Below are 20,387 nucleotides of genomic sequence, written 5' to 3' on the forward strand. Positions count from 1 at the left end.
TATTCTTTTTTTGTGTATAACTATTGTATAATTATCACTGGCAATCTACTTGCATATCTGGCGATCTACTCGCAATACTTTCAGACAGCCTAGACAGAAGATCAAAAGGGTAACCTTGGCTTGGTGGGGGGGATTGAAACAATATGAATTGTCTTCGTCGTCCTCAGCCTTGCGGTTCCCATTTTTCCCCGTCTGGTTGCTGTCTGAAACTACACAAGTCATAGTGCCGTGGTCACATGACTAATTTTTACGTTGACGCATGACCGTAAGGGTGAAGTGGGGACAGAGTTCAGAGGTGAGTCCCAGGCCCTCAATTATCGGTCAGACACTTCGATCTTGGATCTATTAGCGTTCAGAGTTACTTAAATATTCTAAATTAATTATTGTTAGCTGGCAATTTTACTTGCAGTATATCAATCTATTACTATTCAATTTTATTATTATACTGGCAACTTAGCTTGCGATTTCATTGTTTATTATATATTATTATTTTAGTATAAAATACGTTTAATTTATTAAGTTTATCATTAAGTTACTGCTGATACATCTATAGTATCAGCGCATTATTTATAAAAACTAAATTCAGTGCGATAATTAACGCTTTCCACGTGGCCATCAACCATTATTTGGACCATATCGATTGTATTCTTCGAAAATATTTATTGTAAGTAATTGAAATTATTATAACTGGCAATAAACTTGCATACTTCCCTTTCTACCTACTATCTTTTATTCATATTTTAAGTTAATGAATTATCATAAAAGTTGTCGAGTTTGAATAAGTGCGGGTCCTTGCTTTGCAAGATCCCTAGCCCATTGCTCTGTCCCAATAAAATAAAATTTGTTAGAGGCCAGCCTAAGCCAGGGTTCAACCCGCGAATTCTGGTGGCTGCTGGTAAAAATCGCGAAAATAAAAGCGGTTTGTCTCACCGTATATTTCAAAGGGGTTAAATATTTTTCGAACATTATAGACTGTATAATATTTACAAATATTTAAGTAGTTGTCACATTTAAAATCGGTATATAAGTTACTATGAAATTCTAATGCATTTTGAATAACATTTATCGCTAAATATATACTGTCTGGAGCCGTCTCAATGAATTTTTTTACTTCCAACCAAAGGAAAAACTTGGAATTTTTTTTATTTGAATCCTTTTGATTTATTTTTCAAATATAGTTTGAGCCGTTTATATTGGTCAGTGTTAATTCCCTTGTGAAGATCCATCACGGACTTTGACTAACGGCTCCAAAGGGTAGTAGGCTTTAATGTTTTCGCTAGTTTATTGAAATGAACCAAAAAGACATCTTTTAAGTACTATTTTATTTTATCATTTTCCATGGATTTGCAAAATTCATCATAACGATTTGGGCATTTTAAACTAGATTTTGCCGGCAATAAAATGTTCACAATATTTTTCGCATCATTTTCTATATTTCTTGTTAATTGATCATCTGTAATATCACTCTCTTACAAATCTTCAGGCGAACTCATTTTGGTAGCCTTAATTAATTTCTACTTATTACTTTAATTTTGTTATCAACTTATTTACTTTAAGTTGTTACTGCCTGTTACGAGGTGATAGTTGTGATTATTTTAATTAAATTTTGACGGGAAAAAAACTTGATTATTAGACAGAATAGAAAAATTTATTCTAACCCAGTCAAAAAAAGTCATACTTTCATTCATCATAACAGAGCAAAAATTATAACTTTCCACGTAGGTGTATAAAAAAAGTTCATTTCATTTTTTTTGGACTAGATTTTTGAAAAAAAAAAAAAATCTCTGCTATCCTCCTCACTGTTTGCAGTAGGCTGGCTGCTATTCAGTTGATAAGAAATTTAAAATTTTGTTTCGCGCGACTGTATTTTTATAAAGAATAAAAAAAAAACTAAATACAATCGTCATTCATGTGCACTGCGCGTTGTGAGCATCACTGAACGAAAGCCGAGCGCTTACGCTGTTGATGCTTTCCCCTGATCTCCTGACTCTTCGCCCCACTCTACTTATTCGCGCTCATGCTTTTTTCTAATTTGCTATTTTGTAAAATCAATAATAATTTACCTGTTCGTCAGGTGAAAAAATCGTAGAGGACTTTTTGTCTTAGAAATTTGTCCTTCATCGAGATTTAAAATTTGGGGCGCGATCTCTAGGACAGCCTGTATATTATAGATATATATGCTACTGGAAAAAATTAAAGGATCAAAAGAAAATTCCGAATTTTTGGGTGATTTTCAACAGGCCGTAACTTCGGAAGAAATGGTCGTACAAGGAAGAAAAAAAAAGGAAATTGTAGCTCCGAGTGTCTTTTTTTTTGGATTAGAACTTCAGAAATTTTAAGCGTCAGCAGTTTTTGAGTAATCGTAGAAAAACCAGCTACAAAAAAATTTTCAAATTTTTTTTATATTTTTCTTTTGGTCTACGGGCGTGGGAAATTTTTTTTTTTTTGCTTAACCACTATAAGGAACGGATACCTTTATTATTCAGCTTTAATTTCATTTTTCATAGACCTCGATACGCCCACTTGTCGCCGAGATATCGCTCTTCAAATGGAAAAGGATCCTTTTGTTTTTGATTATCGATATCTCAGCAACCAATGAACGCACAAAAAGTGAATGGTGGGTTTCAAAAACTTAAACAAATTCCCTTGAATGATTAGTCATTGTTTTTTCGAAAAAAAAAATTTTTTCCTTTCGTCACATGAATTTGAAAATGCAAAAAAGGGCTTTTAGTAGATTTTTAGAAAATCAAGCGCTGGATCGAAAATATTGTGGAAATCAATAATGTTGTATAACAGGGGTACTGTTACTCTGATCGTTCTTAAACTACCTTTTTAAGGGCGCCACTGGAAGGATTAAACGGTCTTCCAGAACCGGTTCTTAATACTCAGGGTCGGTGTAAATTTTAATTGTAAGTGAAGGAAGAGAAAGGATAATTTTATAAATAACTTAGCTTTATTTATTATAACAATATTCACTTTTATTTATTTCATAAACCTTGTAAATTGAACTTTATAATTTTTCCATAAACCTTATAATCTTATAACCTTTGACCCTTATACCTTATGACCTTATAACTTTATACCTTATAACTATTAGACCTTATAACTTTTATACCTTTTGATCTTATAACCTTTAGACCTTATAACAATAGACCATATAAAATTCACCAATAACCTTTGGCGACTTAAAACTAATTAGCCACTACCTTGACATTGCACACACACTCAATCGATTAAAATTATTGCCAACTACCTTTGGACTTATAAATTAAAAATCGATTACCTCCCGAATTATTTATTAATCATAATATTAATTTTTGAATCGTTTTCTACACACACACGCGCATTCGAGTCCCTTGGACTTTTATTTACACACACTGATTTTAAAATGACTGTTCTCGCCACGCACTTTAATAAATTAATTAATTAATTTTTGAAGAATAATTACTATTATTAATTAATTAATTTTAATTCACTCCTTTCCAATAACTAAACATTAATCCTTCAATATAATACTGATCCAAATTCACGAGACTTAATATTTTAAGTTTTAATCAGTAAAAATCTCATCTCCGTTTTCTTTAACCGATACTCGCCTCACTCGAGTTCCGCCATCTTTTCTCGCGACCACTTGACTTCTTACTTTACAATCTTTATTTTAACTGAGTATAATTTTATTTTGTTCTCGAAATTTTATTAAATAATTTTTAGTATAAATTATTAATTTTCTTAATTTAATTATTTCGATTAATACTTAATTTATCACAACGCAGACTAGAACATGAAAATTTCTGGTTTGTGTCATTCACAATCGGCCTAGAAATTTCTACGACGGATATAATTCCGGCGATTGCCTGGAATTATTAGACGACGTCGTGGACCCGGAAATTGGGCCTGGATCCGGTTAAACAACCGTCTGGCTGAATTTTTATTAATAGGCTTTATAACTAATTATTAACTACGGGCCTAGACGCGGATTGCCCTGACGAACGACTAAGTATTTATTAAATTAAATTAATATTCTGCCTTCGGCCTAAAATAATTAATTTAATTAATACCTTATTTTTTTTTTGGTACGGCTCCTCTGGGTGATTTCACCGTCTCATCAGATTCCTTGTCTTGTCTCGTCTTATCTTTCTGTTGTTTTCCTTTTTTTCTTTTCGCTGGCTCCTTCACTTGCTTTTCCAATTAATTAATAAAATGTGATCAAAGGTACTGGATAATGGCCTGGTATCTATAATAGTTAACAGAAATAACGCTTGGTTCCACAAAAGAATCCAAGTCTACAAATTATTAATTACCCGTATTGCTGGAAAGCGTCTTAACCTTCGGGCGTCTCATCCGGTTGTGTGTCTCGGCCTAAGTTCTCTCTGCACTTACAATTGTGCACCCACTCGACCGAATTCGGCAACTTCCGGAAACTTAGACACCCCTACTTATCACTAAGTGGGACTGACAGATAGGCAATTTCCCATGATAGGTGAACCTTTACTCCACCGTCCATCTTACGGTTTTAAATAAAATATATATTTATTATTATTGAAATCTATTCTTCACATGCTATAGAATATGACTTCACAATTTCTTAATCGAATTAGACGTCATATAATATAATAGACATCATGGAAGATTGCCAAATCGAAACTAGATAGGCAATTTCCCATGATAGGTGAACCTATACTCCACCGTCCATCTTACGGTTTTAAATAAAATATATATTTATTATTATTGAAATCTATTTTTTAGATGCTATAGAATATGACTTCACAATTTCTTAATCGAATTAGATGTCATATAATATAATACACATCATGGAAGATTGCCAAATCGAAACTGACAGACAAGCTCCTACGATTTACGCTCAGGACGACAGTCGCACTCTACCCCGGATAACCCTGGGGCAGTAATAGATTATATCGACAGTGCGCATGATAGAAAATCATGGCAAAGGAGCGCGGAAAATTCGAAATTTCCTGTTACAGTTGAGTGTGCATTTTACAGTTCAAGATACCTACAAAAAACCCTAAAAAGAGCCAGATTAATCCAACCAGCCGTTTATTGTTTCATTCGATCGAATTTTTGAAAAAATTAAAGGATAACGTTTTTTGCTCTGAAAAGCTCATAATCTTTAACAAAATGAAAAAAAAAAAAAATTTCCGAGCTTCGTCCACATTTTCATTCCAAACAGTGTTTAAATTTTCAAAAAATGAAAGAAATTTAGAAAAAAAAATTTTTTTTGAAAATTGTTTTTTTTTAAACAGCTTTAAGAAATATAAGAGGCCAACGCCTAACCATTTTTAACACGTTTTCTTCACTGCATTCCGTGGTTTCTTTTTTTTTCTAAATTTCTTTCATTTTTTGAAAATTTAAACACTGTTTGGAATGAAAATGTGGACGAAGCTCGGAAATTTTTTTTTTTTTTCATGTTGTTAAAGATTATGAGCTTTTCAGAGCAAAAAACGTGATCCTTTAATTTTTTCAAAAATTCGATCGAGTGAAACAAAAAAACGGCTGGTTGGATTAATCTGGCGATTTGTAGGGTTTTTGTGGGTATATTGAACTGTAAAACGCACACTCAACATTATTGATTTCCACAATATTTTCGATCCAGCGCTTGATTTTCTAAAAATCCACCAAAAGCCCTTTTTTGCATTTTCAGATTCATATGACGAAAGGAAAAAATTTTTTTTTTCAAAAAAACAATGACTAATCATTCAAGGGAATTTATTTAAGTTTTTGAAACCCACCATTCACTTTTTGTGCGATCATTGGTTGCTGAGATAATCAAAGACAAAAGGATCCTTTTCCATTTGAAGAGCGATATTTCGGTGACAAGAGGACGTATCGAGGTCTATGGAAAATGAAATTAAAGCTGAATAATGAAAGTATCCGTTCCTTATAGTGGTTGAGCAAAAAAAATTTTCTTAAGCCCAAAGACCAAAAGAAAGAAGTAAAAACAATTTGAAAATTTTTTTCTCACTGGTTTTTCTACGATTATTCAAAAACCGCTGACGCTAAAAGTTTCGGAGCTACAATTTCCTTTTTTTTTTTCCTTGTACGATCATTTCTCCCGAAGTACGGCCTGTTGAAAATCACCCAAAAATTCGGAATTTTCTTTTGATCCTTTAATTTTTTCCAGTAGTATATATATATATATATATATATATATATATATATATATATATATATATATTTATATATATATATATATATTTATATATATATATACATACACTAGAGTGCTTCGTTTCCGGCAAAAGTATTTTTGTTGCTGTGCATCAAGCAAAATATAGTTTTTTATGCCAAACCAAAAATTCCTGCCAAGTTTGAGCTCTTAATTCTAATCCTAAGTACTTTCCATTCGATATCAAAGATTTCCCATTTAAAATACACGTAAATTAAATTACTTTTTTTTAACTTTCTTAAACTCAGCTGCGTTTCATGATATCGATGCGGTTTCGGTCGCAAGTTGTAGGGCGATCGGTGTTCTTCAAAAGTGTTCCTGATAACTTAGCTGTAATTCCAGCTGTTTCGCTGATGTCCGCTGAGGAAGTCTTTTTTCGTATCAAATTGACCTTTATTGGCTTGCAGAACGTAAACCATTGAATGCACACCAAAAATGTAAATAAGAATTTTATAGAAAATTTTATTCCCTTTAAAAAAAGCCTCATAAGTCAAGTCGCTAAAGTCCAGAGTTTCCGAGTTATAGGAATGTTAATAATTTAAAACATAAAATAGTAATTGTCAGTTTTTTTAAATATTATATTTTTTTAATTATTAAAAAATTCCTATAACTCGGAAACTATGGACTTTAGTGATTTGACTTTGTGACGTTACATTGCCGAGGAGATGGAGTGGAAGGGGATTAAACGTGAGTCTGTGTGTTAGAGAGAGATAGAATTAGTACGTGTGTGGAGTTGAGTGTAGAGGATAGTGAGTAGAGAGTATGACGTACGTGTGTGGTGAAGTAAGTGTGTTGAGAGTACGAGTCCGTGTACGTTATGTTGTCTGTGTTGGAGTTATGTTGTCTGCCTTGGAGTTCCCCTGTGGTTGAGCGTGAATTTAACGAGGGATGTCTAGCTGTGTTGCGGATAATGGCCAAAATACCGTGCCTCCCGACCAGTGATGACGACTAGGCCTAGGCCTAGCTCTCGGGGTTGAAGTGGTGATCGCGGAGGAGCGACTGAGATGTCACCACCCCTGCGAGTTGGTACCCGGAGTTAGCTGGGGTACGTTTACGTTTATTTGGGAATAGTAGGCCTCGTTTGCGATACTCGTGGAAGCCAAAGATTCGCTAACTTCGGATATCACGGGGAGTGATACTGCGGGAAGGCCCGCGAGTCCACGGCTTGTATGCAGTGGGAGAAAAATGGATGGAGAAGCGAGAATGTGAGAGTGACTGAGAGTAGTAGAGAGTAGGCATGAATGGAGTAGGAGACGAGAGAAGAGTAGTTGGGAACTGACCATGGTGTCCGAGAGTTGGATTTTGGAGTCGCTCGAGTACGAATCGACCCAGTAGTCGAGTTTGCCAAAGGTAGGCCACGACCACACTCTTGGCTGATGTCGTTGGAGCTTGTGGCTCTATTTGTTGTTTTGGAGCCATTTGTCGTGACTTTGCCGTCTTGAGTTACCGCATTAGTTATTTCAATTTTATTATTATCTACAATGGCGTTAAGTTTTGTGATTCGTTGTCCACGAGGGGTTTCCGATGTCATATGCAGGTATTTATATGTCTGATGGACCGAGAGTACTCGACCGCGAGCCGCTTAGACCCTTCGCGTCGCTCTCGCGTCCTCTTTACGATATTTTATGTACTTTTCATTCCTGTATTTTCTTTAATTTAATATTAATTAATCGGCTTTTTCCGCGTAAAAAGAACCGCGACCCTTTCTCCACAACCTATCATACTGAGCGCACCAGGACATGCCGCTACCTCCGTTCATTTCTCTCATTTCCGAAGGATTTAGATATTAGGTTTTAATTTACGTGTACGTTTAGACCGGTTGCCGATACCGGGAAAATAAAAGTCGGCTGGCACCCGTCAGGATCTGAAAGAAATGAGAGGAGTGATCGGTGGGCGAAGTGTAACGTAGCCCGATTTGTGTATTTTGAGTTTGAGTATTTGAGTAAGTTTATTGAATAAGATTTATCCGTTTCAGTCTAATCGAGTTATTTAAGTAAAAGAATTACGTTACAATATATATATATATATATATTAGGGTGATTTAAAAAATAATATTTTTTTTTTTCGCAAACAGGTTCAAAAGTTTCATTTAGATAAAACAAGACGCCTGTGAAAATAAGAGCTCTTAATATTAACAGTAAGGGGCTCCGCATTGCACTTTTCTATTTTCCATAAGAATAACATGGAAATAATTTTTTTTTCGTCTTCTGATTTTTACAAATAGCTAACGATGTGTCATAGGAATGATTGGTAGTTGTAATTTCGTAGGCAATTGAATGCTCTACTAAAAAAATTTTTTATCATTTTTTAATAAATCTATTTGTTCAAAAGTTACCTGAGGTTGAAGTCAAATTCATATCAGATTTTTAGATCTTTTTACTATTCCAGAGAAACTATCAGACCTATTACAAAATATCATGGGACCTTTTTTGTAGACAATTTTATTCCCTAGAAGTTATTCTGATAAAGTTTTTTCGAATTCCACATCGTTTTTTAGTTATTTTTATTTTAATGGCATGCTCTTAAAATGGATCAGAAAATTATTGCTTTTATGAGTGTAAATTTGATATTAAATTGACTAATTAAATTAATTATATCTTTGTTTATGAATTCTTTGCCGATATCAGGGATAATTTGACAAGGAGGACCCCAGTGATTAAATACAGCCGTCAGCTGATGTTTTATGATTTTTCCGGACTGTTGTTTCAGAGAAAATATTTCAAGGTAGCGCGTATAGAGGTCTTCAATAACCAGATCATATTGATTCCCCATAGTTGAACGGGTATATGGACCAATTGTGTCAATAGAAATAATAGACCAAGGCTGAGTTGGTGGTCTCGTTCCGATATATCCTTGCGGTTTTGTCTGCTCACTTTTAGTCACTATACAAGTTTCGCAAGCTGAAAAGTATGTTGAGACGTCTTTAAACATTCCTAGCCAGTTTGAACTTTCCTGGCCAGTAAAAATGATCCCGTATCCGTTGATAGGTCTTATCAATCCCAAGATTGCCTGATTGGGCTTCACAGTGGGCTTTCTCGATCGCTGGACGAATTTCTGATTCAGTTAGAACGACTTTCCAAGGATTTAATTTACCAAGTATTTCCTTGACAGCTAGTGGACGGTAAAAATACAACTTATCCTTTTCATATTTTCATTCACGATAATTCTCTGGATATTTCTGAACAACTCGGACTTTCTCGTCATACCCAGCGGAATTTTGAGCAATTATACACAGTGATGACGGATTAGAATCGGAAGCAGTTAAATCAGCAGTCTCTGGTTCTTCGTATCGCCGCAAAAGTGCGTCTGGAGCTTCATTTTGTGTACCCCGATAATGAACAACTTCGATGTCATAAGCGGAAATGTCAATTGCCCACCTGGCCAATCTACCTGCAGGATCTTTTAGTGAGTGAAGCCATTTAAATGCGGAATAATCAGTGTAGACCGTGACTGGTAAACCCTCGATGTAACCGCGTAATTTCCGTAAGGACCACACGATAGCAAGACATTCTTTTTCTGTTGTTGTGTAATTCATTTCGGCTTTATTTAACGGTCGACTTAAACAGATAATTCAATTTTCTCGATCGAGTTCTGGATCATACTGAGTTAAAACAGAACCTAACCCCGTGTTGCTAGCATCAGTGTATAAACGATAAGATAAGTCTGGACGTGGCAATGACAATGTTGCGGCTTTTAACAGGGCTTCTTTCGTTTCCTCAAAAGCTTTTTTTCGACGTCTGTCCATTCCCATGGAACTCGAGTACTTGTTAATTTGTTCAAAGGACCTTGAACTTGTGCGACATTTTTAAGATGTTTATGGTACCAATTGACTAATCCATTAAATCTCCGCAGTTCCTTACGGTTTGTAGGTCGTTTATGATTTGCAATTGGCTCCAATCGAGCTGGATCGGGTTTCAAACCATCTTCGTTAATAATGAAGCCCAAAAAGTGAACTTGAGAGCATCCAAAATGGCTCTTTTCTTCGTTCATTTTTATTCCAGCCTTACGGAATCTTTCAAAGACAGCTTGAAGAAGAATTTTATGCTCTTGTAAATCGTCACTAATTATTATCCAGTCGTCAAGATAGGCGAAAATTTTATTTTCTGCTTCAGTATATGGAAACTGAGTTTTTAATGAATTAATAATTTTTCGTCGTACCGTATCGGAAACTTCTTGGTACGTGCTTGGTGCATTGGTGAGACCAAATGGCACCCGAATCTATTCAAATAACCCTTGTCCATCTACACAGAATGCTGTGTACTGACGGCTAGTCAGCTCGACTAGAACATGATGGAAAGCATCGCTGACATAAAGTACCGAAATTACTTTAGCACCTTGAAGGCCTGACAAAATACGATGCATAATTGGTAGTGGATAAGCAGATTTTTTCGTGACTTCATTTAATGGCTGGTAATCGATACACATGCGCCAAGTATTGTTCTTTTTGGGTACCATTACTGGCGAACATGCCCGAGCACTATTTGAAGGCTGAATATAACCCTTCGCGAGTAATTCATCAACTTTATCGTGCATCGCTTTCATTACTGGTGGACTTCTACGGTATGGTTTAGTACGTATTGGAGTCTCATCTGTCAATTAGATACGATGTTGCACTAAATGCGTTAAACCCGACTGGACTTGTTTATTTTTCTCAAATTCTTTGGCTTGAAATTTTTCCAGATCGACACGTTCAGCTGACGACAGTACACGTAATGATGCTTGATTTATAAATCCGGACCAAGAGAAAAGTGTACGAGTGACGTTACTGGTATTTAATTTCCAAGTACTCTCCTTGGAATTTACTTGAATATCTGCTAGTGGCCAGAAATCAAGACCAAGAATTACTGGAGTAGACAATTCAGATAAAACACTTAACCAAGTGATAATAGCATGACCATCGAGTTTAATTTTAAATGGGGCTCCACCACGGGTTTGCGTGGACTTGGAGTTAGCCATGGTTACTCTATGAGTGCTAGTGGGGTCCGGTGTGAGGTCTTGCAGTTGATATTCTTTGATTTGTTTATACGCAATCTCAGAAATATAACTGCGCTCACTCCCACTGTCCAGTAATGCTTCGAGCTCATATTTACCGATAAATATATTGGCAATCATGCGACTTACTGTTGACGGAGCTGTGAGGCTGGCTGAAGAAGTCAATGGGCTGAGTTTATTACCATTACTGAGCATTGGCAGTAATGTACTCTGTTTATTGTCTGAATTCATTTGAATGGTGAATTTTGGAGAGTAGGCAATGTCTTCACTCGAATCGGATCGATACTCATCAATCTCTGAGTCATATAAAGAACTATTATCCTCCCTTAGATCACAGAGAAGGGCATCGCCTGTCTCCGAGGTACTCTCAAGCTTTGTGACAGTTGGTTGTTGCCGTTCGTTTATTTCCAGGTCTAGTAGTGAATTTTTAATTGGAGATTTTAATCGATTTTAATTAATTTTATTTTTAGAATTACCCGACGGATTTATGGAATTTTTGATTTTGGATTTTAGAATTTTTACAGGATTTTTAGTTTTTGGTCTTCTAGTATTTCGGATTTGTTGAGAAGCTTCCGAACTTGTCTCTCAACTGGACTCTTCACTCACTAACTTGTCGGCAATTTGATCGAGAGGAGTTGAAAATTCAATTAAATCAGCCTCAAGATTCTCATTACGAACCAATTTTGGATTATCGGCAGCTATAGAATAATTTAAAAAGAATTTTCCACGACTGATGACGAATTCAGGAGCATCAGGATTTGATTTGAGCATATTTGATTTAGCTTCAGTATTTACAATAGGCTTGTCCGAATTATTATTTGGTACAGGAGCCCTGGTAACGTGATTAGTGTCTACCAGGGCGCTTATGCGTTTTTTGGAGATGGAGGACGTGGACGAAGAGGTAATCCTGCTTTAATACGCAGTTCGTCGGTTACTGGTCCACAGCAAACTTCGGCAACGTGACCAATTTTTCCGCAACGACCGCAGACAGGAGCTTTTGTTGCATTATTATTCGATGATACTGGAGTTGAATTAATAGGAGTTACTTTTCCCGGTGACGTATTTGCCGTATTTTGATCTGATTTTTCTAAAATAGTTTTCATCATAGACTCGAAATTATTTAATAAAGTAGAAGACTCAAAATCTACATTTTTACTAACTGGATTTGACTGTGTTGAATTTTGAGTATATTTAGAATTATGAAAATTTTTATTATTGTTAAAATTATTATTTCTATTGAGATTATTATTTCTATTAAAATTATTATTTGCGAAATTATTGTTGGATGATACAGTAGAAGGCTGTAAAGTCTCTATACTATTTAATTGATCTGTTTCTGTACTCTTGATAGAATTTCATGGACTCCGTGTTTTGATTCTACTGTTATTTTCTTTACGATTTTTAAAATGAGGGTTCAGCGCATCAGCCGTTGACTGCCAGGCGCTGACCCGCGTGTATAATTCCGCGTAAGTCATAATAGTCGTATCCGAAAATTTTTGTAGAAACTGAGGATTAAATCGCGAGGTTATAATTCGAATCTGCTTCATTTGCGGTAACGGATCTCCTAATTTTGCAAATTCGCTTTGCATTCGATTAATAAATGCAACGCTTGTCTCGTCGCTGCTTTGTTTAGCCGAATATATCCCTTGCAGCACCGACTCGTCTGTTTGCTGAACCTGCCAAATCTTGAAAAATTCTTTGAAGGCCACCCAGCTGTGAAATAAGCCTTCGTTTTGGTAATACCATTCAAGTACGTCGCCGCGAAGTGTGTTGGTTACCACTGCATGGAAATTTTCAAAAGAAATATCATTGCTGATCATCCGCTGCTCGATTATTTTTAAATATTTCCTGGCGTCAATGGGAGATCGATCATGAGACGGAAACGAGACATTCCAAGATTTAACAAGACGACTGAGATCATACAACCGCATAGAGTTAGACCCACTCATATTTGAACTCCCCGCTGCAACTGTATAAGTATTATGCCAGGTTGACGGCTGAGCATGTGGGTATGCTTGTATTAAGGGAGCTTGTGTGTGTGTATTTGTAAGTACGGGTACATTATTATTGCTAGGTGGATGTATGTATGTGTACGAGAGTCGGCTGGGCATTCGTATGCACTGGTAGCGTATGAGTTGTTGGTGGGACCACTGAGTGCGCGTACGGTTCACGCGCAGGTAAGCCAGGCATGGCGAACTGCTGTCCGTTCGCTTGCGTTGCCGAAACGTGTATATGTGGCTGTGGGATGACTTGGCGAGTAGAGAGGGGGTTTGCTGCCTGTGACGTCACAGTGGCAGCAGGGAACAGCTCTCTCGGCATCCACATGCTTGATGCGTCTGGTTGAAAAGATGGGGGTGGCAATTGAGTACCTGGGGGTCGCAAAACCGTGCTCGATATACGAAGCAAGTGCTGACGTTCTGCCCGCAAAGCTTCAATTTCTGTCTGAAGGCTCGAAACTACATTTTGCAATACGGCAACGGAGGTCGTAATTTGGGACTCTGGAATTGGTGCAATTCCACTAACGTTGTAAGAGTGACCATTCACGTTTCCGTTCGAACTCGTACTACAAACATTGTTGTTATTGCTAACAGATTGGCTTTGAGTACAAAGGGTACTTTTATGTATCTCATCGTTATGCGTAAGATCAACTAGATCATCCATTGCGCTTGATGCAGTGGGAAAATGAATAAGATTACCCGGATTGTTAACCGAGGTGACTGGGAGAGATGATTGTGGAATCGGCGTTCTCAGTAGTGGCATTTCGGCGGGAAAACTGTCTCAGTAAATTCTTTTTGAAATAATAATTTATAAAAGTTTATTATTAATAAATTTTTCTTAATCCGAACTGATAATAATCTTGTCGGATTATAAATAGTTTTATTTAATCAGGAATTATTGTAATTCGAGTCTTTCCAAATCTATAAAGATTATTTATTTATTAATAAATTAATAGTTTATTCAAGTTATTAAATTTCTTGATGACTAATAAAAATTTTGTTTATTACTGTAATGACTTATTTTGAATTATTGAAATTTTCCATGACTCATAAAATTCTTATTTTTTGCTGCAAAGATTCTATTGATAATTTACTTAAGTACTTAGTTTATTTTGAAGACAATTTTGTCGAGCAAAAGATATTTTATTTTAAACCGGAAACGAATATAGTAATCTTTTGTGTCGTACAGAAAGTAACAAATTTCTTCACTTAGAAAATATTCGAACCAAAGTTTTATTTTAATATTTTAAGTATTTATTTTTATTAGTTACTTTGGGTTGTCTTTTGTGCGTAAGCAGAGGATAATAAACTGTAAAGAGTAAATACTAGTGTCCCGAGTTACTTCACGTGTAGCTAGTATACGCTCGAGGTCAGAATATAACGAAAGATTTATGAGAACGAAACCGGCACACAATATTACAATGATAAATAAATTTTTCAAATAAATAATTTATAATAAATTGATAATAATTAAAATAAATAAATTGAAAAAGCAATTAAATATTTTATAAAATTTTGATGCGGATAATGATTTATGAAATGTAATGGAATGATGAATGTAGAAAAATGAAATTGTTAATACTGGTAAAATTTTTGAAATTACTACTGAAAATTGTATAAAATTTTTGCGGCAAAGCCGTGAGAAAAATCAATAGAATTTTCAGTTGCCCATTTGAATCACTGCAAAGTCTCTGTTCGAGCGCCAGTTGAGACAAATCGCTTTTCTTTTCGCGATTTTTACCAGCAGCCACCAGAATTCGCGGGTTGAACCCTGGCTTAGGCTGGCCTCTAACAAATTTTTATTTTACTTGGACAGATCAGTGGGCTGAGGTTCTTGCAAAGCAAAGACCCGCACTTATTCAAACTCGACAACGTATATGAAAATTCATCAACTTACCTCACGGCTTATTATTTATAAATTATACCTTATAATTACTTCAATTATCCTATGCAGCTTAATCAATAGGTATTGAATCTTATTACATAATTTTACCAGTATTTTAAAATATGAATAAAAGATAATAGGTAGAAAGGAAAGTATGCAAGTTTATTGCCAGTTATAATAATTTCAATTACTTACAATAAATGTTCTCGCAGAATACAATCGATATGGTCCAAATAACAATGAATAGCCACGTGGAAAGCGTTGGTTATCACACTGATTTTGTGTTTTAGAATTAATACGCTGATACTATAAATGTAACAGCAGTAACGTAATGATAAACTAATCAACTTAAACGTATTTTATACTAAAATAATAATATATAATAAACAATAGAATCGCAAGCTAAGTTGCCAGTAAAATATAAAGTATAATAATAAAATTGAATCGTAACAGATTGATATAATGCAAGTAAAATTGCCAGCTAACAAAAATTAATTTAGAATAACTCTGAATGCTAATAGATCCAAGATCGAAGTGTCTGACCGATCATTGAGGGCCTGGGATTTGCCTCTGAACTTTGTCCCTACTTCACCCTTACGGTCATACGTCAACGTGAAAATCAGTCATGTGACCACGGCACTATGACTTGTGTAGTTTCAGACAACAAGAAGACGGGGAAAAATGGGAACCGCAAGGCTGAGGACGACGAAGACAATTCACATTGTCTCAATATATATATATATATATATATATATATATATATATATATATATATCAGGGTGATAAAAAAAAAAAATAAAAAATTTTTTTCTCACAAACAGGTTCAATAGTTTCATTTAGATATAAGAAGACGCCTGTGGAATTAGAGCTCTTAATATCAATATTAAGAGGTTCCGCATTGCACTTTTCTATTTTCCATAAGAATAACAGGGAACAATTTTTTTTCGCATCTTCTGATTTTTATAACTAGCTAACGATGCACAGTAGAAAAAATCAACAAACAAATTTTTGTAGGGAATTGAATGCTCTACAAAAAAAAAGCTTCTAGTCATTTTTCGATTAATCCATTTGTTCAAAAGTTATTTAATGTTGAAGTTAAATTTATATTAAATTTTGAGATCTCTTTACTTTTCCGGTGAAACTATCAGACTTATCACAATATATTATGAGACTTTTTTTGTAGACATTCTCATTTTTTACAAATTAGTAGCAATAAAGTTTTTTTCGAATTCCGCATTGTTTTCTAGTAATTTTCATTTTAATTTCAAGCTCATAAAAAAAATAATCTTCTGATCGATTTTAAGAACTTGAGTTTAAAATGAAAATTACTAGAAAACAATCAGGAATTTGGAAAAACTTCATGACTAATAATTTGTAGGAAATAAAAATGTCTACAAAAAAGTCCTATGATATTTTGTAATAAGTCTGATAGTTTCACCGGAAAAGTAAAAAGATCTCAACATTTAATGTAAATTCAACTTCAACCTCGAATAACAAATGGATCTATCGAAAAATGATAAAAGACTTTTTTTGTAGAACATTCAAGTTCCTACGAAAATTTGTCTGTTGATTTTTTCTACTGTGCCACTTTAGCTAGTTATAAAAATCAGAAGATACAAAAAAAAATTTTTCCATTTTATTCTTATGGAAAATAGAAAAGTGTAATGTGGAACCTCTTAATGTTAATATTCAAAGCTCTAATTTTCACAGGCGTCTTCTTATATCTAAATGAATCTTTTGAACCTGTTTGAGCGAAGAAAAAAAGTTTGTTGTTTCTTTAATCACCCTAAAATATATATATATATATATATATATATATATATATATGTATATATATATATATATATATATATATATATATATATATATATATTTATCCACATAGTTTTCAACGAATGCTATTTTTGAACTCTACTCATTGTATTATGATGGGTTATGACAAAATCCCTAGAAAAATTGACCATGAGTCCAAATACAATAGCTAGATTTGTAAAAATTGTATCTAAAAACACCTGACACCTCTTAAGAATATAAGATCATTAGTCATTGCAAACATAATAATATTAAGACTGTAATGATTTCGTTATTAAGTTTGAATACATAATTATTTCCCAAATGTATGGGACTCTATGGTTTGATTTCGTATATTTACGAACATAGTTTCAAGCGAATAGTAGAATTTTACTTATAAATTTATTTTTATAGATGAAATAAGAACTGGCACTTATCGCCAACTATTCCATCCTGAACAATTAATTACGGGAAAAGAAGATGCTGCAAATAATTATGCTCGTGGACATTACACAATAGGTATATTGATAAAATTAAAAATATCAATCAAATTTTCTTGATTCCTTAAAGTGTATTAATTACTTTAAATAAATCCAGGAAAAGAAATAATTGATTTAACGATAGATCGTACTCGACGAATTACTGAACAATGTCGAGGTCTTCAAGGATTTCTTATCTTTCATTCATTCGGTGGTGGAACAGGTTCGGGGTTTTCAAGTTTACTTATGGAACAATTATCTGTCGAGTATCCTAAACGAAGCAAACTGTCTTTCAGTGTTTATCCTGCACCCCAGGTAAATCCATATAACAAATATTGTTTTTAATAAATATAATAATTAATCAACTATAAAAAAAAATAAAAAATAAAATAAACATAATAAAAAAAAAAAAAAATAAAAAATAAACTTACTAACGATTCATCACTTAAGGTCTCAACTGCAGTTGTTGAACCATACAATGCTATACTATACACACACCCTACCCTTGAACACTGTGACGTCGCTTTTATTGTCGATAATCAGGTAAAGATAACGGTTAAACATAATTTGCGAATAATTACACAAGAAAATTTTTGACGATATTTTTCTGTATTTGTGTTGATATAATCGATTATAATTAAAGTATCTTCTTGATCAATTGTTTAACAGGCAATTTATGAATTGTGCAGGCGGAATTTGAGTATTGAAAGGCCAACATACACAAATTTAAATAGATTAATTGGTCAAATAGTTTCTTCAATTACAGCAAGTCTTCGCTTCGATGGAGCTTTGAATGTTGATTTAACAGAATTTCAAACTAATCTTGTTCCCTATCCTAGAATACATTTTCCACTCGTAAGTTTTTATAAGATATAAATATACATTTTTTATAAGTGATATTTGAGAGTTGACTAGTTTAGTAAATTATAAAAATTTATTTTAGGCAACATATGCACCAGTTTTATCAGGGGATAAAGCTGGACACGAACGATCGACGGTCACCGATATAACAAGTTCATGTTTCGAGCCCAACCATCAGATGGTTAATTGTGATCCTAGAAAAGGAAAATATATGGCCGTTTGTATGCTCTATCGCGGTGACGTCGTTCCTAAAGATGTCAATGCAGCAATCGCTACAATAAAACAAAAGAAACATGTACAGTTTGTTGAATGGTCTCCCACGGGCTTTAAAGTAAATATTTTCTTTTTATTTGTAATTGTCAATCTAATTATATTCACCATAAGTTAAATATTTCAGATTGGAATAAATTACCAACCACCGACAGTAGTGCCAGGAGGTGATTTAGCGAAAACAGAAAGGGCTGTTTGTTGTCTTTCTAATACAACAGCAATAGTCGATGCTTGGGCAAGAATTGATCATAAATTCGATTTGATGTACTCCAAAAGAGCTTTTGTTCATTGGTAATACTTCCTATATACCTTTTATATATTTTTCATAAATACTATCGCACAATTTGTTACAAGTAATCGTTAAGAGGTGTAAGATAAAAAAATCTTATAAGTAACCATCCTCTTCTACCAAATTATAATTCAGTTATCCTAATGTTATGTCCTGGTTGATGTTTTGGCGCTGGCGTAGTTGAGCGGTCGATATATATTGGACTTAATAAAAACTTACATATCATTGTAAATAATAATTAAGTATAGGTTGAACAGCCACCGGTTGGTGGTTGAAATAAACTGGTTATATTTATATATTATTAAATATAATATCTGGATCTGTTTTATTCAACGAATAATCGTTAAAGATCGTTAAAGAATTGTGGAATGTATAATCGAGACGATTTTTAATATTGTTAAGGTATTCTTAACAATAGCTTCGAGTAGGTAAAAACGAAGTTAAGTATTTTATTCTGAGCCTGACTGCTTTCAATGATGCTATCTTTCAGACCGACTTCTCTTAATTGAGTAAAACCAGAGTAACTCTTTTCAATACGTTTGGGCATCAGACCCGCGCATCGATTCATATAGAGTAAGAGCGCGTCACCCCCAGACGTTACTTATTTTCTAAAGGACAAAAAATGGGGCTTTGTGTAGTGTTTATAGGTGGATTGAATACCTGTATATTTGCTAAGTAGGTTAGACGGCCTATTCTCAGGTACCATGTGAGAAAGGTGATTAAAAACAGGGCTTACTTTACTTAAATTCTAATGGTTGATTTTTGTATATGTTTCATAAAATATTATAAGAAAATGATATTAAATATTACCAGACACTTTCTGTCGACCATAACTTTCGCCAGACGCTTTAAAGCTCCTAAAAAATATCGTAACTTTACTTATATTCTAACGTCTGGCTTTTATATATGTTATTTAAGGGACTATTTTCAACATATATTTTTTCAGCCAGACCAATCCTAAGGGCCAAACATCCCTCAGACACCAAAAACACTCATCCGTGAGTATGAGTGCGACGATCCTATGCCCGCGCTTTGAATAGAGTGAGATATTTATGCGAAGTAATTTCTCCCTTTTGTGTATGCTTTTAAATAAAATAAAAATATTTGCAGTGTTAAATAAAATATCATGACCCAGTTATTAGATTGTGTATTTTGTGAAGAAAGTGATAAAAACTTAGTACTACTTACAGATGAAACTTTGAAAAAGTGTCGTGTAATTGTAAAACAGAGAAAACTACATAACCTAAAATACAAGGATGTAGTGTTACCAGTCGAATTATTTGAAGGGGGTTATCACCGACAGTGTTACAAATCGTTCACGGGATTAATAAAAAAATATTACTCGGAAAAAGTGGAAGCTAGTGGAAAATCTACCCAAAAAAAAAAATTCATTAAATATAGCTGAAGATACATCGACAGTATCTACACCAAGTCCACCAACTATTTCTATAGTTGGTGATTCATCTACAGTATTTACCTCAAGTCCAGCAACCAGCCTTCTACCTGAGTCCATTGTAATACCGAAGCCAGCTGTTACATCGGAGTTACCTGAACCGGCTTCATCTAATTCCGAAGGACATTGTGTGCAACCGGAACATGCTGTTGATTCTCCCTCTCAAAGAAACGTTTCGTTAGAAAG

General features: G+C 34.3%; 1 protein-coding gene across 1 annotated transcript in view; it reads left to right on the forward strand.

Moving 5' to 3' along the window:
• Window positions 1-18,754, forward strand: part of LOC103574264 (tubulin alpha-2/alpha-4 chain-like) — a 62,232-nt gene extending 43,478 nt beyond the window's left edge. The window contains exons 3-8 of the mRNA XM_014444043.2: window positions 17,264-17,368; window positions 17,447-17,643; window positions 17,779-17,871; window positions 17,998-18,183; window positions 18,272-18,520; window positions 18,587-18,754. Coding sequence (XP_014299529.1) covers window positions 17,264-17,368; window positions 17,447-17,643; window positions 17,779-17,871; window positions 17,998-18,183; window positions 18,272-18,520; window positions 18,587-18,754 — 998 coding nt within the window. The remainder of the gene's footprint in view (window positions 1-17,263; window positions 17,369-17,446; window positions 17,644-17,778; window positions 17,872-17,997; window positions 18,184-18,271; window positions 18,521-18,586) is intronic.
• Window positions 18,755-20,387: the final 1,633 nt, after the last annotated feature.

Source organism: Microplitis demolitor, chromosome 8, assembly GCF_026212275.2.
Source record: "Microplitis demolitor isolate Queensland-Clemson2020A chromosome 8, iyMicDemo2.1a, whole genome shotgun sequence".
In the NCBI taxonomy this organism is placed as follows: Eukaryota; Metazoa; Arthropoda; class Insecta; order Hymenoptera; family Braconidae; genus Microplitis; species Microplitis demolitor.